The 17,359-nt window shown below is 30.4% G+C and overlaps 1 protein-coding gene across 1 annotated transcript in view; it reads left to right on the top strand.

Annotated features, from left to right (window-relative positions):
• Nucleotides 1–17,359, top strand: part of LOC113378298 (transcription factor IIIB 90 kDa subunit) — a 177,233-nt gene that overhangs the window by 91,188 nt on the left and 68,686 nt on the right. The window contains exon 3 of the mRNA XM_026618832.1: nucleotides 11,637–11,739. Coding sequence (XP_026474617.1) covers nucleotides 11,637–11,739 — 103 coding nt within the window. The remainder of the gene's footprint in view (nucleotides 1–11,636; nucleotides 11,740–17,359) is intronic.

The raw sequence follows: 17,359 nt of genomic DNA, 5'->3' as shown, positions 1-17,359 counted from the left end.
TCATTATTTTATAAAAAAAATTCTCATTCACATGTCTATTTTGTTTTAAGAAATTCTTGGTAATTTGCAATTTTATGTTTATAATAATAAATTTAGCAATTATATTTATTTCAAATTTTGTTAAATGAATCAAAAACATTCGCGTACTTTAGGTTTACCACGAATGATGGATAGATACATAGATATTATTAGCGTAACGTAAATTCCTTACTTAATTTAATTCCTTATTGAAATTATTGTTAGTTAGAGAAATATTATTTTTTTGATTGCTCATGAATAAATAAATTAACAAATGAAAAATAGCAATTGCGTAAACAAGTAAAATTTGTATTTCGTTCCAAGAATTTAAAAGTTGTCTCTTTGGTACTATGAAAAGGTCAAGCGCTTCTGTAATGGCTGTTGCTGTTGGGAATCTTTGCACATGCATATATAAGGGTAGAGAGAGTTCGGCCGGAGGTTGTCTGTTCGTGATATGTTTCCTTCCGCCCTGGCATCCTGGCACGTCTCGCCAATCCAGACAGAGATACACTCATACATCAGACCTAAGCCCGTATAACAGACACCAATATTAAGTTAAAAGTTAGACATAACGATAATACGTGGAAGCCGCGTGCAATACATCCGCAAACGAGACATTCAGACATTCAGACACAACAAAATATATATCAACAACGCGCCGTCTACCGACTACTACGTCACAAACAGCAGTGATGGCACTAACTTGTCCGCGCTAATTTTAATTACTTCAAACTGTCCAACAACAATCGCATTTTCCTGTTTCTGGAAAATACATGTAATTCAAGTAATTGATTGTGAGAAAGAGTTAGGCTAGTAGAACAGGATTGACCGCTGCTGCTACTGATTTTGCCTAGCAAATTTTTACATATGTGATTTTCTAGTACTACATTGTACTTTCTTAATACACACGCTTAGGATGTTATTATTCTAGCTATTCATAAGTAAATGTCAATCTTGTTATGTTAGAAAAAAATTATTATCTTAAATACCGTAAAAAAATTGAGGAAACATTTGCAAATTTTATGAGTGTATATAATTTTATAAGAAAATATAAAGGTTCATATATATATATATATAAATTTTCACATTTACTTATTACCATTGTCCTCTGTCTTATTAAATATATTTAGTGTTTGATTTATTAATTATGATCTCTTTATAAAATAATAATAAATATATTTTTGTTCCATTTGTTTAAAAAACCAAATTAATTTTAAAATGTCGGAAAACTATTCAGGTAATATATTTATTTTCTTCACCTGTGCAATTTTTCAATTTTTAACTTCCCGTACGGTTAATCGGAAAAAAATTAAAAATGAAAATTTTTGCATATATGCAAAACCATATATGGTCTTCTGAAAATTTTAGCATACCTTATTTTTAAAAAAATGTATGTATGTGTGTGTGTAGTATGTATGTATGTAATTTTGTCGACGATCTCGAGAGCACAGATTAAGCGATTGAATTATTCGAAAAGCATTCGATTCCTATTCATAAGGAGACGTGCTGATTAGTTTTTGGCTGAGGCAGGTTTCGAAGATAAGGGACAATAAGTGCAAACAAGGGGCGTACAATTTGAATGATTTAAAAAAAACATTTCACTTGTACTGACGGAATAAAGAATAGATTAAATTTTTGGGAAGGCTAGAGTTTCGTAGATCCAATAAAAAAATGTGAAAAAAATGGCACTTGGCGTTAAAAAATGATCATTAGACATATGCACATCAAATGATCAGATATTTGATAGAGAATTTAATACTAATACATACAGTACAAATTTTGTTTACATTTCTATAGATTTCATATCGAGATTTTAGGACTGCAATGCGACGCTTATGCGCTTCGATATTTTGCCTCTAAGATATCTACGTAGCGCGATCGCGTCGAATAAAATTCAAAATTTTCAAAAAATTTTAAACATTTCAAAATTTTATGATACAGAAAGTTTGCCTTAAGGCACCATGCCATGCACCACTATCATATGAATATTTACGATATTATATTAACTTTTTCTTATTGATTCTGCCAACTTCATTATTTTCATATATCAATATACAATATTCAAATTTCAATCAATATCTTGAAGAACAATGCAAGATGGCCCACCTTAAAAGTGGACCTGACATTGTTTCAATTCGCAAGTTGATTGATCTCTTTGGAGAAAGTCGATGGTATCGAAACCACATCTCATTCTTTCGGATTGGTATTTTGAGAAAATTCCTTGCCCTTAATACAAACGAATGTTGATTGAAATTGAATTAAGATACGATTATCGGAAATATATTGCAGTTAGTCATTATTTGTAGAAGTAATTAAGAATTTAATATGAAATAAATTATTCTATAAACACTGGGTGTTTTCTCTATACTTTGGCGATACAACTTGTTATACATAAAAATTTGATTCTTACCAACTACCACAATTATAATCATGTCATAAAATAATTACATTTTCCACTTCAAATGTCAAGTATATCCCTTTTCAGAAAAAAAACTATTACACAAGGAATCGCTTTATTCCGTGTTTTTTCCATCTCTGCCAGACGGGTCGTTGCGATACAAAAAATAAAATATCGCAAATGCTCACGCGCGCGTAGGCGGTTTGTAACGTACCGTTTGTACGCGAGTTGTGAGCGAATGTTTCTGTCCGTCGATCGTCTGCGTTCTCCGGGGTGGCATCAGATATAGAAAGCTGGTCAATATTTTACTCAAATTCCAAAATTTACTCGTTTTGACTATCATAGTGAATCTTCCTGTCCGTATTAATTATGTATCAAACATTATTTTTTATATCACAATATTTAAAACATCTGGTTGTTGCATCAAAATGTTTGAACCCATACTATTCATACTTTCATTAATCTTTTTGCTACGTATGTCTTTCCTGGACGACATGTTGCGTTTGTCTTTGCTTCAAGAAATATCACTTTGAATTTTAGTCTTTTATTGTAATTTCTAGTTTATTATTAAGCGTAATTTTTAATTCTTAACACATTTTTATTGATAATTATAGAATTTTTTTGAAATTTATCGTCTGTTCAGTAGTGCAATTGAGTGGTACGCTGTTCCCATACAGCAGCGACGCTCCTGCGGAAAGCACTTCCGTAGCGAAAAGTTTTACACTTAAAAATCGTTGATAATAAAAATATATATGCTTCCTTTTTCTTATTATTTTAAACAGAAATCAGAACTTAACAGTCCTATAAGCTGTTGTGCTAATTAAACTTACTACTAGTCGGGTTCTACAATTGTCTTAACTTTATGTGATGAAATGTTATTTCAATTCCTGCAATAGGCGATTAATTGATGCAGCAATGCCGAATGCGGGCTATTTTTGCTTATTGAACAGAACATATTGCTATCTATATTTCCAAGTGGAAGCCACTGCTTGACAATAAGATGCTCAAAGCGGGATCGAACTAACAATTTTTGCCAGAAAATCCAATTCATTCAATTTTTCTCTACTTTTCACTCATTCTGAAATTGTCAATCGCAAGATGTCAAAGAAATTGTTGTCAATTGTCGTTTTCCATAAAACTTTAAAATTGCATTTGTTCTAACTGAGTGATGTATTTCTGCTCTGTTCGCCAATAAAAAAATCTGTACCAATATGCAAACTTAAGTGTTTAAACTATCTTTCAATTATTTTTTAAATTTTTATTAGGAATATATTAGGGTAGTGTGGGGCATAAATATCCAATTTGACTTTAAGTAATTATAATGTCTAAATCAAACGATCTACATCACGACACATAGCACGTATCAAACAAACAACTATCGAACTAAGATCAGTAAAATTCCCAGTTAACTTATATTTATTTAACCAATGCAAAACATAAATGTCATAAGTACATTTTTTGTAAAGATAACACTGTATAATAATCTTGATCTGGTCTGATCAGAAATATTTATAAGCAAATTTCGAATAACTTTTCATTTAATTTATCTTTTGTAAATGGCTTTATTTAACTCATTTTACTTTTTTTTACTTTTTTTTGTTGTTTAAACTTTATTAAGATCTCGTAAACTAAACAACAGTACTCACAACCAAAGAAAGTAAGAACCAACGAAAATACTTTTATTATTTCAAATTATTTTGTTCTTTATATGATTTTCAAAGATAGCCGTCTATCTCCTGATTGCGTTGCTGGTAACTTATCTTTTGTGCTACTTTCAAATATTTTTGTCTAAAAATTTTAACTTTACTTGTGTTTAAGATATTGGTTGTGGATCTTTTTACCCGCAGACCTTTAAGCCCCTCTCTACTCTATGTTAATTTTTATTCTGAGAAAATATTGATGCCATTTTTGATCTTACACTATTAATTATGAAAAAAAAACGACTCGACCGATTATGAGACCGATGAATAATTTAAACCTATCGAATGTAACGACTTTCAACTGTATTTTTCGAGCAGGTCTTGAAATTAAAAAAAAATCAGTTTAGAAGTATTTTTGTAATTCACAGAAAAAAACACATTCTAGAAGATTTTAGATATCTATATAAAAATAGAACTTGATTTTAGTTTTGCAATACCATTTACACCTGTCAAATCGTAAGTAAGTTGTTCACTCAGCTTTCTCTCTATCTGTATATCGCCGCATGGGGTTATTTGCACGGGGTGGTTTGGGTCAAGGTCAACCACCGGTACATCGGCGCCCCTATCCATACAGGTGTGTTCACTCAACTCATTTATCCACAGGTGCTTTGCAGAAGTACATCGCCTGGTATTTGACAAGTGGCCGCCGAAGTTGTTGCACAACTATGCAAATTCAAAATGACATGTGTGCATATTATCCGCGTTAATATCTTATGGATTTAAATATTATGCGCTCGTTAATATCCATTTGCATTTATTTGCCGATTACCGAAGAGTATTTATCAATATCAATATTAATGAAGTATAATATAATTAATCCAGAAATATTGATCAGATCTGATTAAAGTTACGTGTAAAATATCATATAAATATTTATAATCTAATAAACTTACCTTTAAAGGACTTGAGAGATGCCTTTAATCTTACGAAATATTAGGGTAATTATTTTATGTACATTATTATAGAACGTGTTTGTAAAAGCATTGTGACTTATCGCACTACACAAGATGTTATTTACCTTCAGAGTAGTTCCTAAAATTGTGATGTGCCTAGACATATTGTTTCAATTCACAACAATTGTTTTTTATTTATTGCCTAATATTTTTGGTACATATGACAAAGATTATAACACAGGACCATAAAAAAATTGTCTGTATCGGTTGTGCGGAATATGTTTTCCAATTTACCGGTAAACACGAAAATATGGTCAAAATTGGGTTTCAAATGGCAAAAAGTTAAAACAAAACGACAGTCTCCGATCTAGTAATTCTTCTGCATGATATTTGAAATCTTATAATTTTTGTCGTTATCTGGGCCTTAAATTTTGTATAATTCAGTAGTGATTTGCAAACATATTTATGTTCCATTGCCCTTGAGTAATCTGCAAATATGTTTACAATAAAATATTTGAAAATATTTTTTTTAATTACTGCTGTCATCTATAAAAATACCTAATTGATCATTTAAGTGAATACTGAGAAGCCATTTAAGGTAAAAAGAGCCAGGAATCTACAGAAATTATAAAATTGTAATTATCATGGAGAAGAATTACTAGATTGGAGATTTTACCATTTTTTCAAATTTTTTTTTCAATTTTTTGCCATTTGACCCCTAATTTTGACTTTAGATTCGTCTTCAGCGGTAAAAACAGCATTGGAAAACATGCCGCACACACAATACAGACAACTTTTTTTGTAGACATTTGGATAAATATGTAAATTTTAATATCAACATCTGCTAAAACAATCATTATTTTTTATGTTTCCAAAATCAACTAGGCTTTTCAATCCTTTATAATTATTGTCAACAATGCATTTCATACAATATCATGAACTTGAACTTGAATGACACCGACAGACTCAAACTCGATTCATGTTAAATTAAAATAACTCATTGCATATTACATTTCATGAGCTGTCACGTTTATCATTCACGAATCATATAGACGTCTGTATGTACAAATATTCTGCGATTCAATTCAATTACTCTTTTTGTCGAAATACAAAATGCATTATAATCTAAAATCAGCGCATTGTGAACGTCTGCTCGCGTGTTGCTTAACAATATCTCTTTTACGGTGAACAATATATGCGAATCGCATAGTTTATAATTGACACAACAGTAGCCATTTACATATCGTATAAATCATTCCACAAAACAAACGATACGAAACATATGTAAAAGTCCAGTTATCGCTCGCAACAAATCAGCGCAACTTTACGTCGGCGTCGTGTCGCCCCATTCATATGCTGAGCAATGCACTTGGGGAAGACAGTGTCGTGCATCCCAAAGGGACAGCAAACCTCCAAAAATTTTGGCGGACAAAAATAACCCATATGTGAATACTTGATCCGTCAAATTTGTAATGTGACGTGTAGTTCATTTTTTATTATTTACTATATCTTTTTGTTTCAAAATTTAGAAAAAGTAAATACTTGATCCGTCAAATTTGTAATGTGACGTGTAGTTCATTTTTTATTATTTACTATATCTTTTTGTTTCAAAATTTAGATGATCATTGTTAACGTTTTAGTGGGTAAGGGTTAAACCTTCATTATACTTTATTAAACTAATGCAGTTGTAAGTTGAAAGGATAAACGAATTGTAAACAACACTCTGTACAACTATTACACTTGGCCAGAAGAGATTGACATTTATAATTACACACAAGGCAAGTACGAGCAAAATGACATAGTGTTGTGTTTCTTAATAATATTTATTTATTTAATGATATTACAAGTTATAACCAGTCTTAGTGGTTTTTACTCATCTTTGGTTCATTGACTATCAGTAATACTACTTAAATATTGTACTACCTTAGGCGTTTAATTAAGTAGGAACTATAATAATATTTTTATTTAGGAAAAATGCAACAAATTGCAAAAACCATTTTGTCCATGTAGTACAGACAAAATGACATAGAGGGTAAGAATATACTGAGATGCTAATTTTTAAGAACGCAGTTCACAAATAAATTGTTTGGTCCTTTTTGGGACATCAGCACATGAAGCTTAAAAGTGAGCTTACCAAATATCCTAACCGCCTTCGCAGGGCTCAGAACGGGAAAAGAGGATTTTGCAACAAATGCAAGTCTTTTCTTTTTGCTGGTGGATTCTTTGGTCTCTTTTTAGAAGTAGCTAGAGTAGAAATTAAATATTTTCTTTTTTTTCCTGTTCTTGGCCTCCAGTGAACTACTTTATAGTTCTTGGGAAATAGTACTATATTATTTTGTCCATTGCATTTCATTTAGTTCAAAAGTGAACAAAATTGTATAAAATAAAATTGATCTAAATTACTAGTAGTGTCATAAGTTAATTGATATTAATATAAATAATTACAATTAGCAATTAAAAAGTTCAAAAAATATAAGAAATTATCATCAAAATAAACTTTTAAATGCGAGTAACACGTCCGAATTGATTACGCGTCTATGACAATGACGCTCAACATCTGACAGGATTGTGATATGGCTTTCTTCGCGTTATACAGTCGCAACAATATAACTAAAACTAACCAATTTTTAAATAATGCCACTGGGTCATTTTGTCTATGTATGTTATTTTGTCCGTATTTCCCTTATATTAAAAATGTTTTCTAATATATCGTATATTTAAACTCAAGACTAGTGTGATTTAAGACTAGTTGTCTTAAAAAAGTACATCATATGCCTGTAGTAATTATTTTGATGTTGATTAATAAAAATAAATTGATGCACATATTTGTCTAACAACAAAAAAAAATATGATTACAAATTTAAGGAAATCTATTAAGTTTTATGTATTCCTCTTGTTCGCCACTGAGAAGATGGCCCGTAGTCAGTCGGCAGCTTTGCGACAAATGGACACCCAACTCTCGGAAATGAAAAAGATTTGCTTTGTGAATTTAACATACGTCACGCGTACGTGCTTTCTTTCGGCGTGTCATCTTCGTTTTTGTTTTTTCGATTCTTGCTTATTATTTAACTCGCAGACAGCATGCGATTCCTCGATTAGCAAGTCTCATGATAGACTGACACACACGGCTTGTTCGCACACGGTTATAATAGACCAACGGTGCCAAACGTTGCTCTATAAAGAGCAAAAAGAGACAAATTTAGACATTTTTATCAATCTTCGTAATCGATACTTGAAAGTATCAAGAATATATAAAAACACTAAATATATAAAAAACAGCTTATTAATTTTTATGGATATACGTTAATCGGGCTTTTCCGAAGGTTAATTTGGGAATTTAATCAGAGGACCCACCATCGATACACTCGCCTCAGACAGCCTGTTGTCTAGTTAGTAGTGGTGTGGCATCGTTTTTTTTTTCAATATTCAGATAGCAATATGTTTCCAACTGAAAATAGCATTGCCTGGCATTCATCACTATTACAGAAATTGCAATAAAAAATTCATTACATAGAATACGATAACTATTTATATTTGGGTTGTCATTTGCCATAGGTCAAATCATCTCAACTTAATTATAGAATCCTTAAGTTCCGATTGCTGTTCAAATAATAATTAAAAAAATATGAATGAATAAGTTCGTATGACCCTTTATAACAATCTTTTCTCTTACTTTTTTGTATTATCTTCAACAACAAACAGAACTTAAGAGTCCTATAAACTTAATACTAGTCTAATTTGACCTAATACTAGTCAGTTCTACAGATGGTAACCCAAATAGTTGTTCCATCTCTGTGTGATGAATTATTATTACAATTTCTGTAATAAAGCGAATATTGATTGATGCAGCAATGCCGGATCAGGACTATTTTTACTTGAAAACATTACTATCTATATTTCCAGGTAAAATTTTTTATTACTACTGCTTGAAGCGGGATCGAACCCGGGACGTCTGATTTAGACCAGTCGTTTTTGCCACTTATCTACAAGCGAGCCTTCTCTTACATTTAAGATTTTATTATTTGTAAGTGAAAGAATTTTGTTTGTCCCAAATATGGTAATTTTTCGGAATTGCTGTGTAGACGATAATTTTTGAAATAGATTATAAACCACGTATTATAGATAATAACACAAAATATTTGTCATAAAACGCCATGCATCTGTTAATTCAGGTTACAATTCCCAATTAAACTTGGATGTTTTCCGCGACATATTGATGAGAAAATATTATTTCGGTTATTTTTTTTATTATTCTGCAATCTGTTTTACATGAGTATTAACATTAAGCAGAGATTGCTAATAATAAATATCTTACAATCTAAACTAGAAGATAGTAGCAACACCCAGCGGCGTGTCTACTAGGTATATATCGGTTAATTTATGAATGAGAATTGCTTTCAATCATTCTTCTCTAGCGTCCCGTAATCATAAAAGCTATTTTTTATTATTTGTTTACTCAAAGATTCACATGATCGGAACTACTTAAGTGTAACTAAATATTGCAATCATTTTAAAATCTTTAAATTGTTATTTGAGTATATCTGTACTTTACTTAAAATGAAACATGCTTTATAGTTTTTGCTCATGTCCAACCCAATCATATAAAAATTACACATCCGCAGCGTGTTGGCACATCCGTTTTTTTGTCGCAATACTCCGAGTTTAATTAATCATATTCACGTGTTTTATGAGCTTTCATGACTTTTGAATTTTTATAGTTCTCGTGTCATAGAAGATACTACAGAATTATTCAAATTTTTTTATGGAACAGTTTTCACGTATACTATGATTTTGAACATACAGCGAAATTAGAGTCTTTATATGACTTGAATGGTAATATTAGAAAACAAGCACAATATCTTCTCTCATTTAATTTGATGTATATTTAAAATGAACACATTAAATAAAATAATATATAATATTGAATAATTTGAATATTAAGTAAATTAAAAGGTGTAGGTACGCGTCGTATTGTATTACTTCTCCAATATTACATCAATTAACATAAAAAAATACAGTATCGGCTTAAAAAACTGTTTAAGGAAACTATTATTACAATAAAACTTTCAATTTCGAATATTATTACAATAAAACTTTTAATTTCGAATAAAGATGCTGAGCATGACGAAGCATCTTGCAAAATCGTTTTTGTGGTTAGTTGAAATGGTTGTATACCCCATGCTTGCGTAATTTTGGTCGCAAAAAATTGATTTATTCACATTAAATTTCATATTTTCTTACATTTTTTACAAATTGCTATTAGCAAAAACCCAATGGTTGTTCATTCCAGTTGTGATTGCAATAGAACTTAGAGTTTCTACCACGAAAACTGAATTTCATATGTTATATGAATTTAATTATATATGGTAGGGCGGGGCACAAAGGTTCAATTTGACTTTATATTGTGAAAACTAAATCAATTATATCACAAAAAATAACACATATCAAATAAACCACTATCTGACGTGTTTTTTGCTGTTTTTTTTCAAAAAATTGCCACCTGGTGCTTTTTACCTCATAGGCGAGATAAAATAAGACGACTGTCTTATTTTAAATTTTGAAGAAATTTTACAAAATAATAGATACATTATGCAAAATATAAATTTTATGGGTACATTTTCTACAAAAATTACATTATATAAAAACTTGATCTGATATTTCATCAGCAGAGTTGGAAATATGGTCCGAAATTTATACCTTTGCAAGGTTCAGTTAGTCCTTTCAACCTCAACCACGTTTAATCGTTTATATAAAAAAACGGTTCAATCTAACTTAAAATTAACAGTACATCTTATGAAACAATTAAATAACGGTTACTTAAAAACTGAATTAAGGTTTTGTAAACTAAACAACTATACTCACAACCAAAAAAACTAACATCGAAAGAAAATACTTTTTTTATGGATTTTCAAACATAGTCTTTTATATCCTGAAAGCGGCATCGTAAGAATTGAGGTGGTGGCTAGTTCTTCAAAATATTGTTATTAAATAATTCCTAACTTCACTTGTTTTTGAGATATCGGTGATGGTCCTTTTATTCGCGGACCTTTAAGCCTCTCTCTACCCTGTACATATATGCAACCGTGTCACCACTTTTTTATATATGACTAAAATTAAATTGCACTTGGAGTTTAAAAGTTTAAATTAAAATTTAAAAGGTTAAACAAGTCCCTTAAATCGCACTTTTGAATATCCATGATTTGTAACAGTTGTTTGGATACACAATGCAATCTATCATTAATGTAATCCAATATCATAAATTAGGCGTTTTCAATTGATCGCCGCCAGCGACGAAAATTTATTGACGTCGTAATTTCGAAAACAAAAATAATTGCTGTAATTTGGTGCTACAGGACGGCAACTTACATATATATTTGGAGTCGTTCGTGATCAGAATTATAGTAATAAAATTGCTCGGTATAAATTATGTGCAATTATGATTTTCATAATAAGTGTTGATGGTTTTCTTATTATTAATTAACACGACTTATTAGATTTTGCATAATTATATATAATTTTGTGTACTAATGTATTCTCAAGTATATAATAATGTGCTGATATTCTGGATTACGTTTATGTATTTTACACTATGGAAATTTATTTAATACTTTATCTCATTTCTTACAGAGCACAAGATTTTGAGAGAACTCCGCCACGTGTGCCTCTCCCGGAGGACTCAGAAAAAGTTGAAGATCTCAGTACTGAATCTACTGAAAAAAAAAAGAAAAAGGTAAACAAATATTTTTAGGTGTGTTCAATGCAATTATTTATTATCATTACATTTTGATATCACGGTTTGTTTAACATACCCGTTTTATAGAGTAAGTCAATTATAGATTTCTTCTTATTATTTTGCCATCACTTTTTATTTGCCAATCATTATACCTGTACGAAAAACACGAAATGGCATACTTGCTGTAGAGCGTTCAAGGATGTAAAATTCGTCTAGACTGCAGTCATGTTAGTTCCGGAAGGTGGGACGTTCCCAGATCGAATTCATATAATATATTAATAACCAGGTTTCCTCGAAATGGAAGAGATCACTATCCAAAATATATTATAATTCATTCGCCCGAATGTTTTGCACGAAACCCAATAAGTGATAAATTCACGGCGAGGTCATTAGCACGCAGGGGGTATCGGGATTCGTAAAATGAGAAGGAGATAGATTACCAGATTATCAGAATTTAGCTGAGAGTAAAGTTTCTAAACATCGTGGCTTTAAACATTAATTTATCGGTTATTTTGCACTTTTTCATTTTAAACGATATTTAACTGCCATAACGCGAGTTATGGAGTTAAATATCGAAGTTTTGGCATTTCAATATATTTTATAGTCAAATTTATCCGAACTTTACTTGAATACTTATATTGTATATAAAATATTACTAAATTTGTTACTTTTTCATATTGCATATAAATTCCACTAAATTATACAAATTTTCTTTGCATATTAAATATTGCTGAAATCCATTGCACAGATCATTTAACACTAATCATACCAAGGAGTGTCAAATGACCATTTAACACTAATCATGCAAGGAGTTTTGAACTTAGAATTGGAAAGGCACCTATAATTTTATTGTTTTTGAAAATATGACGGTCGGAACTTTTCGTACTAATCATTTTATTTATATAGTTCTATTTTTTTTATGTTTATTTTGAGTGATGAATGTACTCGCAAAACACCGTACTTCTATAACACGGTTTCACTCTAACACGTTTCAAGAATTGAGACTCTCCCTCTCATAACACGGTACTTTTAAAGTACGGGTTTGCTATAATATAGTTTGAGAATTGAGCAAAACCCTAATAAAATAACAAATATAGTGAAACCTATTAAAATCAAACTTTATCTAATCTAAAATGAGTAAATTCGCCATACGAAAGCTCAATAAATGTGATGAAACTAATGCAAAAGCTAAGTACATAATTTGATATTTATTATTTGAGCGCATACGTTCTATCGAAAAAATTCTAGGATCATCCAAACAATATATTTCATATTTCATAAAGAAAGATTCTTCAAATAAAATGAGCATAAAAGTTTATTAAATATAACTTTGCATGTGTTAAATATATAAATATCATTTTGCTGAAAGCAAGCATTCTTTTATTTTACAAATAATATCAAATATTTTACAAATAATATCAAAATTTCAAATGGGACAAAACCTGCAGTAAAAATTTATTTGAAAACATGAAAAATATATTTTTTGAAAAATCTTAGATGTAAAAAATGCGATGAGCAATGACTTAAAAATTCGTATTTATTACGTTTGTGAAAGAAAATACGTTTATTAATTATGATAAATTGTATTTTCAGATTATTTCCAATTAAATTCCATATTTCATACACTTGAGCAAGTGGTAAGTCATTTGACTAGCTGTTGTAGGAATAGGTCATTTGACCCGCTATGGTAGGAATAAGTATACGAAAAGCATACGATTAGTGTTAAGGAGAAAAGGGTCATGAAACGACAGAAATTATGATATTTTAATTATCATGCAGAAAAATAACTGATTTTTTTATTTTTCCGTTTACTGCAGTTTAACGCCTAATTTTGTGCTTTGTATTCAGCGGTAACAATTAACTAGAAAAACATATGGACAACTTTTTTTGTAGACTATGTTATTATTTAATGCACTTCTCAATATAGTTTAATACTCCATTAACAACTAACAATCGAGTAACGAATTTGATTATTTCTTTTCCACTTTGGTTTTTTCATTGTGTAATCGTGTTGATAAAGTTTATAACACGTGTAATATACTGAATTATGATATTATAATCTATCTAATATTTTCCAAGCTTTTTACAAATCCTTCTCATGAAACTAAAGTTTCGAAATCTAATATATATTATATAAAATATTCGCTTATTTTAAGAAAAACTGAAAAGAGCATGATATATAATACTCTATACTGTAATATGAACTTTAACTTGTGCTAGATTTTACGGTTTATACAAAAAGGTGTGAAGTATTACCGATTTGCCACTCGTTTACTGACAGCTTTACTCTTACATGCTTTTTGTCATGTCGCAGAAAGATTTATTTGCCGTGGCTTTTTCTCTTAAACCGGTAATACGCTGCACTTTCCTCGGCAATTCTAAAATAGTACCTGCGCTTTTTAAAAGTTGGCGAGAAAGCACTTTGTCATGCAAAATTGTTTTAATTTAAAAAAAACATATCGCGTTAGTGAATATCTACATGATTGCGTGAATTTTATTATTTGTTAATTAGTCGAAGGTTTTATGTTATTAATATTGCAAAAATTCTTAAATAAAGTTCAGTATATATATCTTAGATATCCGCAATGTAATTTTTTTTAACATATTTTTTTTCAAAATTTAATAAATTTACTCAAACTAAAACAGTAATTAGGTCATTGTAGTATTTGTATAGTTTCATACACTACTAGTTGATATTTATGTTATTTTGTCCTATTATACCTCAATTATGTAATAATTTAACCAGTTGTAATTTGACTTTGAGCAATTATATTGTGAAAGTTTTTACTGAAATCTAAACCAATCATTTTACAACAACTAACACATGTCAAACAAACAACTATATGACTATGTCTGCTCAATAAAACTCCCAGGTAACCATTTATCATTATAGAAATGTGTTTTTTTTGCTGTTTTTCCAAAATTTGTCATCTGCTCCTTTTTATCCCATGCGCGAGGTAAAATGGAACGGCCAGGGGGCAAACAGCTCCATTGTTATATTTTAAATTTTAAAGAAATTTTGCGAAATAATACCTACAATATTTAACCAATGCAAAACATAACTAGTGGTGTATGGCATCGTGCCTTAAGCCAAATTGCCGGAACTTTTCGTACCGTAATGAAATATTCGAGGAATATTAAATGTTTTCGAATAGATTGTTATAAATACTGAAACTTAATATGTTTACAGAAAAGTAAATAAACAAAACTTAATCAATCGAATTTAAAATTGACATTGTATAATATTTATAGGAATTATATAAACTGAATTGCAAAGTTGTACTTATTTATTTGAAGTCAATAATATATAAAATTTAAATATAAGTATATAATTGAGCTTTAGAACTTTAGTTAGAAAAAAAATTCCATATTAAAGAATTATTTTCATTATCAAAGAAAATTTTTTTTTGGAAATAAAAAATTAAAAAAAATCCAAAAGTACTCGTTTCGTCAACACAAGCAGAAAGTTTTTTGAATCATTCTAATCGGATACTCCGTTCTCTCAAAATCTTAATTTTTATTTCCTGCACTTTTTGCTTCGTATCTCCGAAACGGCTCGACCTACCTTTGCCAAAAATTTTTCGAACCATTCAAATCCGTTGATTCGTGCGCCCGGATAAAAAAATTGTATCCATACATACATACACACCATACACACACTCAAACATCCATTTTTTTTTTTGACAATGAGGTATGCGAAAATGTTCAGAAATATTTGAAACGCGAAGAAATGTAAAAATTTTAAATTTCGATTTTAGGACGATTACTATAACTTACCCTATGGGAAGTTAAAAAGATGCACTTATGATAACATTCTGGATTTGACATTTGTGCGTTTTTTAGGTTAGGTTTTACATTCATAACGTCCGACTGCACAGCAAATACATAGCATTTAGACTGCATTTATTACCAAGAAAGCATCGTAAAATAGCGTTGCCATAACAACGCTATGTTACCGGAGAATTGACTCACAAGTTTACATGATACTAGACCATTGTTATATGTATCAGTATCATATTACATTGATTCACATGTTTAAAAGTGAAAGTGTTCAAATTCTATGGATTGCATATATTCAGAGTTTCGCATTTTATGTAACGATGTTTTTACCAAAAAAATAATTTCCAGAAATCCATGCAGTTGTTCATTCAACCTTTAAATAGTTTTTTTTGTTGTTTTGCACCGACTTCGCGTCGTCATTAACTGTAAGTCGTAGTATTGTAACGCATCTGTTGTCGTGTTATGCCGTCTTAAATACGGAAAGCTTCAAATCCTTTACATTAGCGTTTTTTCTAAGGCTGTCACGCGTTGACAAACATGCAGTGCTCGAGACCTCGAGTCGAGTCCAGCCCGCGGATGGCACTTCACCGTTCGTCGCGCTCGGCGGTTAGTTCTCCGTTCGTATCTGCAATAGTAAGGGATCCGGAATTACTATCGACATGGCTATCAGGAAAATTAATTCTTTTTTTTTGTTTTTACATGGTAAAAGCCATTCCATTTGCTAGGTTAAATGCATATTTAGCACTCTATTGGTATTATATTTTTCATCAAAGATTAATGCTAAGTATGCAATTTTCTTATACATTGTTACCCCACATTTTTCCATAAAGCGTTTTTCCATGCAAATACATGAAAATAAAACTAGCTGTAAATGGAATTCTGGCAATTAAGGCATCGTGCCTTAAGGCAAATTGCTGGAACTTCCCGTACCGCAATTCAAAATTCGAGTAATTAAAAATAATCAATAGTAATCAATAAAAGTTGATCAATGATTTGAAACTTTTAATAAAATTTCGAACCATATTAAATCATTCTATCTTAAATCATTTATTTTGAATTATTTTGGAAATTCTGAACTTTTTTCAAAGCAATCGTACTGCTTTAATTGCATAAAGACGAAATATCGAAGCGCGTAAGCTCCGCGTCGCCGTCTACCCCGTAAACATTGGTACGGAACCCATACGAATGTAAACAAAATTTATACTTATTGTTAAAATCTCTATAAAATATCTGATAATTTGATGTGCATATGTCTAATGTTCATTTTTGACCGCCAAATGGCATTTTTTTTACTTTTTTTGTTAGATTTCCGAAACCGCTAGACCTGCCTTCATGAAAATTTTATCAATTCTTCATCTTGTCAGTACAAGTAAAATGTTTTTTGAATTATTCAAATCGGACGCTCCGTTCTCTTAAAAACTGAGTTACCGTTTTTGGCACTTTTTGCCTCATATCTTCGGAAGGCTAGACCTGCCTTCACCAAAAACTAATCAGCACGTCTCCTTATCAATACGAATCGAATGTTTTTTGAATTATTCAAATCGCTTCATTCGTGTTCCGAGATCGTCGACGAAAATTTGTATCCGCACACACACACATACACGCACATACACACACACATACATCCATTTTTTCTAAGGTATGCCAAAATGTTCAGAAACCTCTGAAACGTAAAGATATATAAAAAATTTCATTTTCGATTTTTTTGCGATTGCTATAACTTGCCCTACGGGAAGTTAATAATTCGTTCTGTACTTTGAAATGTGATCATAGAAAATAAGATATATTTTACACATAATTAAGACATTTAAAAAAATATTACTGATTTACGAAATAA

The sequence above is a fragment of the Ctenocephalides felis genome, unplaced genomic scaffold (assembly GCF_003426905.1).
Source record: "Ctenocephalides felis isolate EL2017-DRISC unplaced genomic scaffold, ASM342690v1 CF-g0.4_SCAFFOLD_01886, whole genome shotgun sequence".
NCBI classification, from domain to species: Eukaryota; Metazoa; Arthropoda; class Insecta; order Siphonaptera; family Pulicidae; genus Ctenocephalides; species Ctenocephalides felis.
This window is presented reverse-complemented; position numbering and strand designations above follow the sequence as displayed.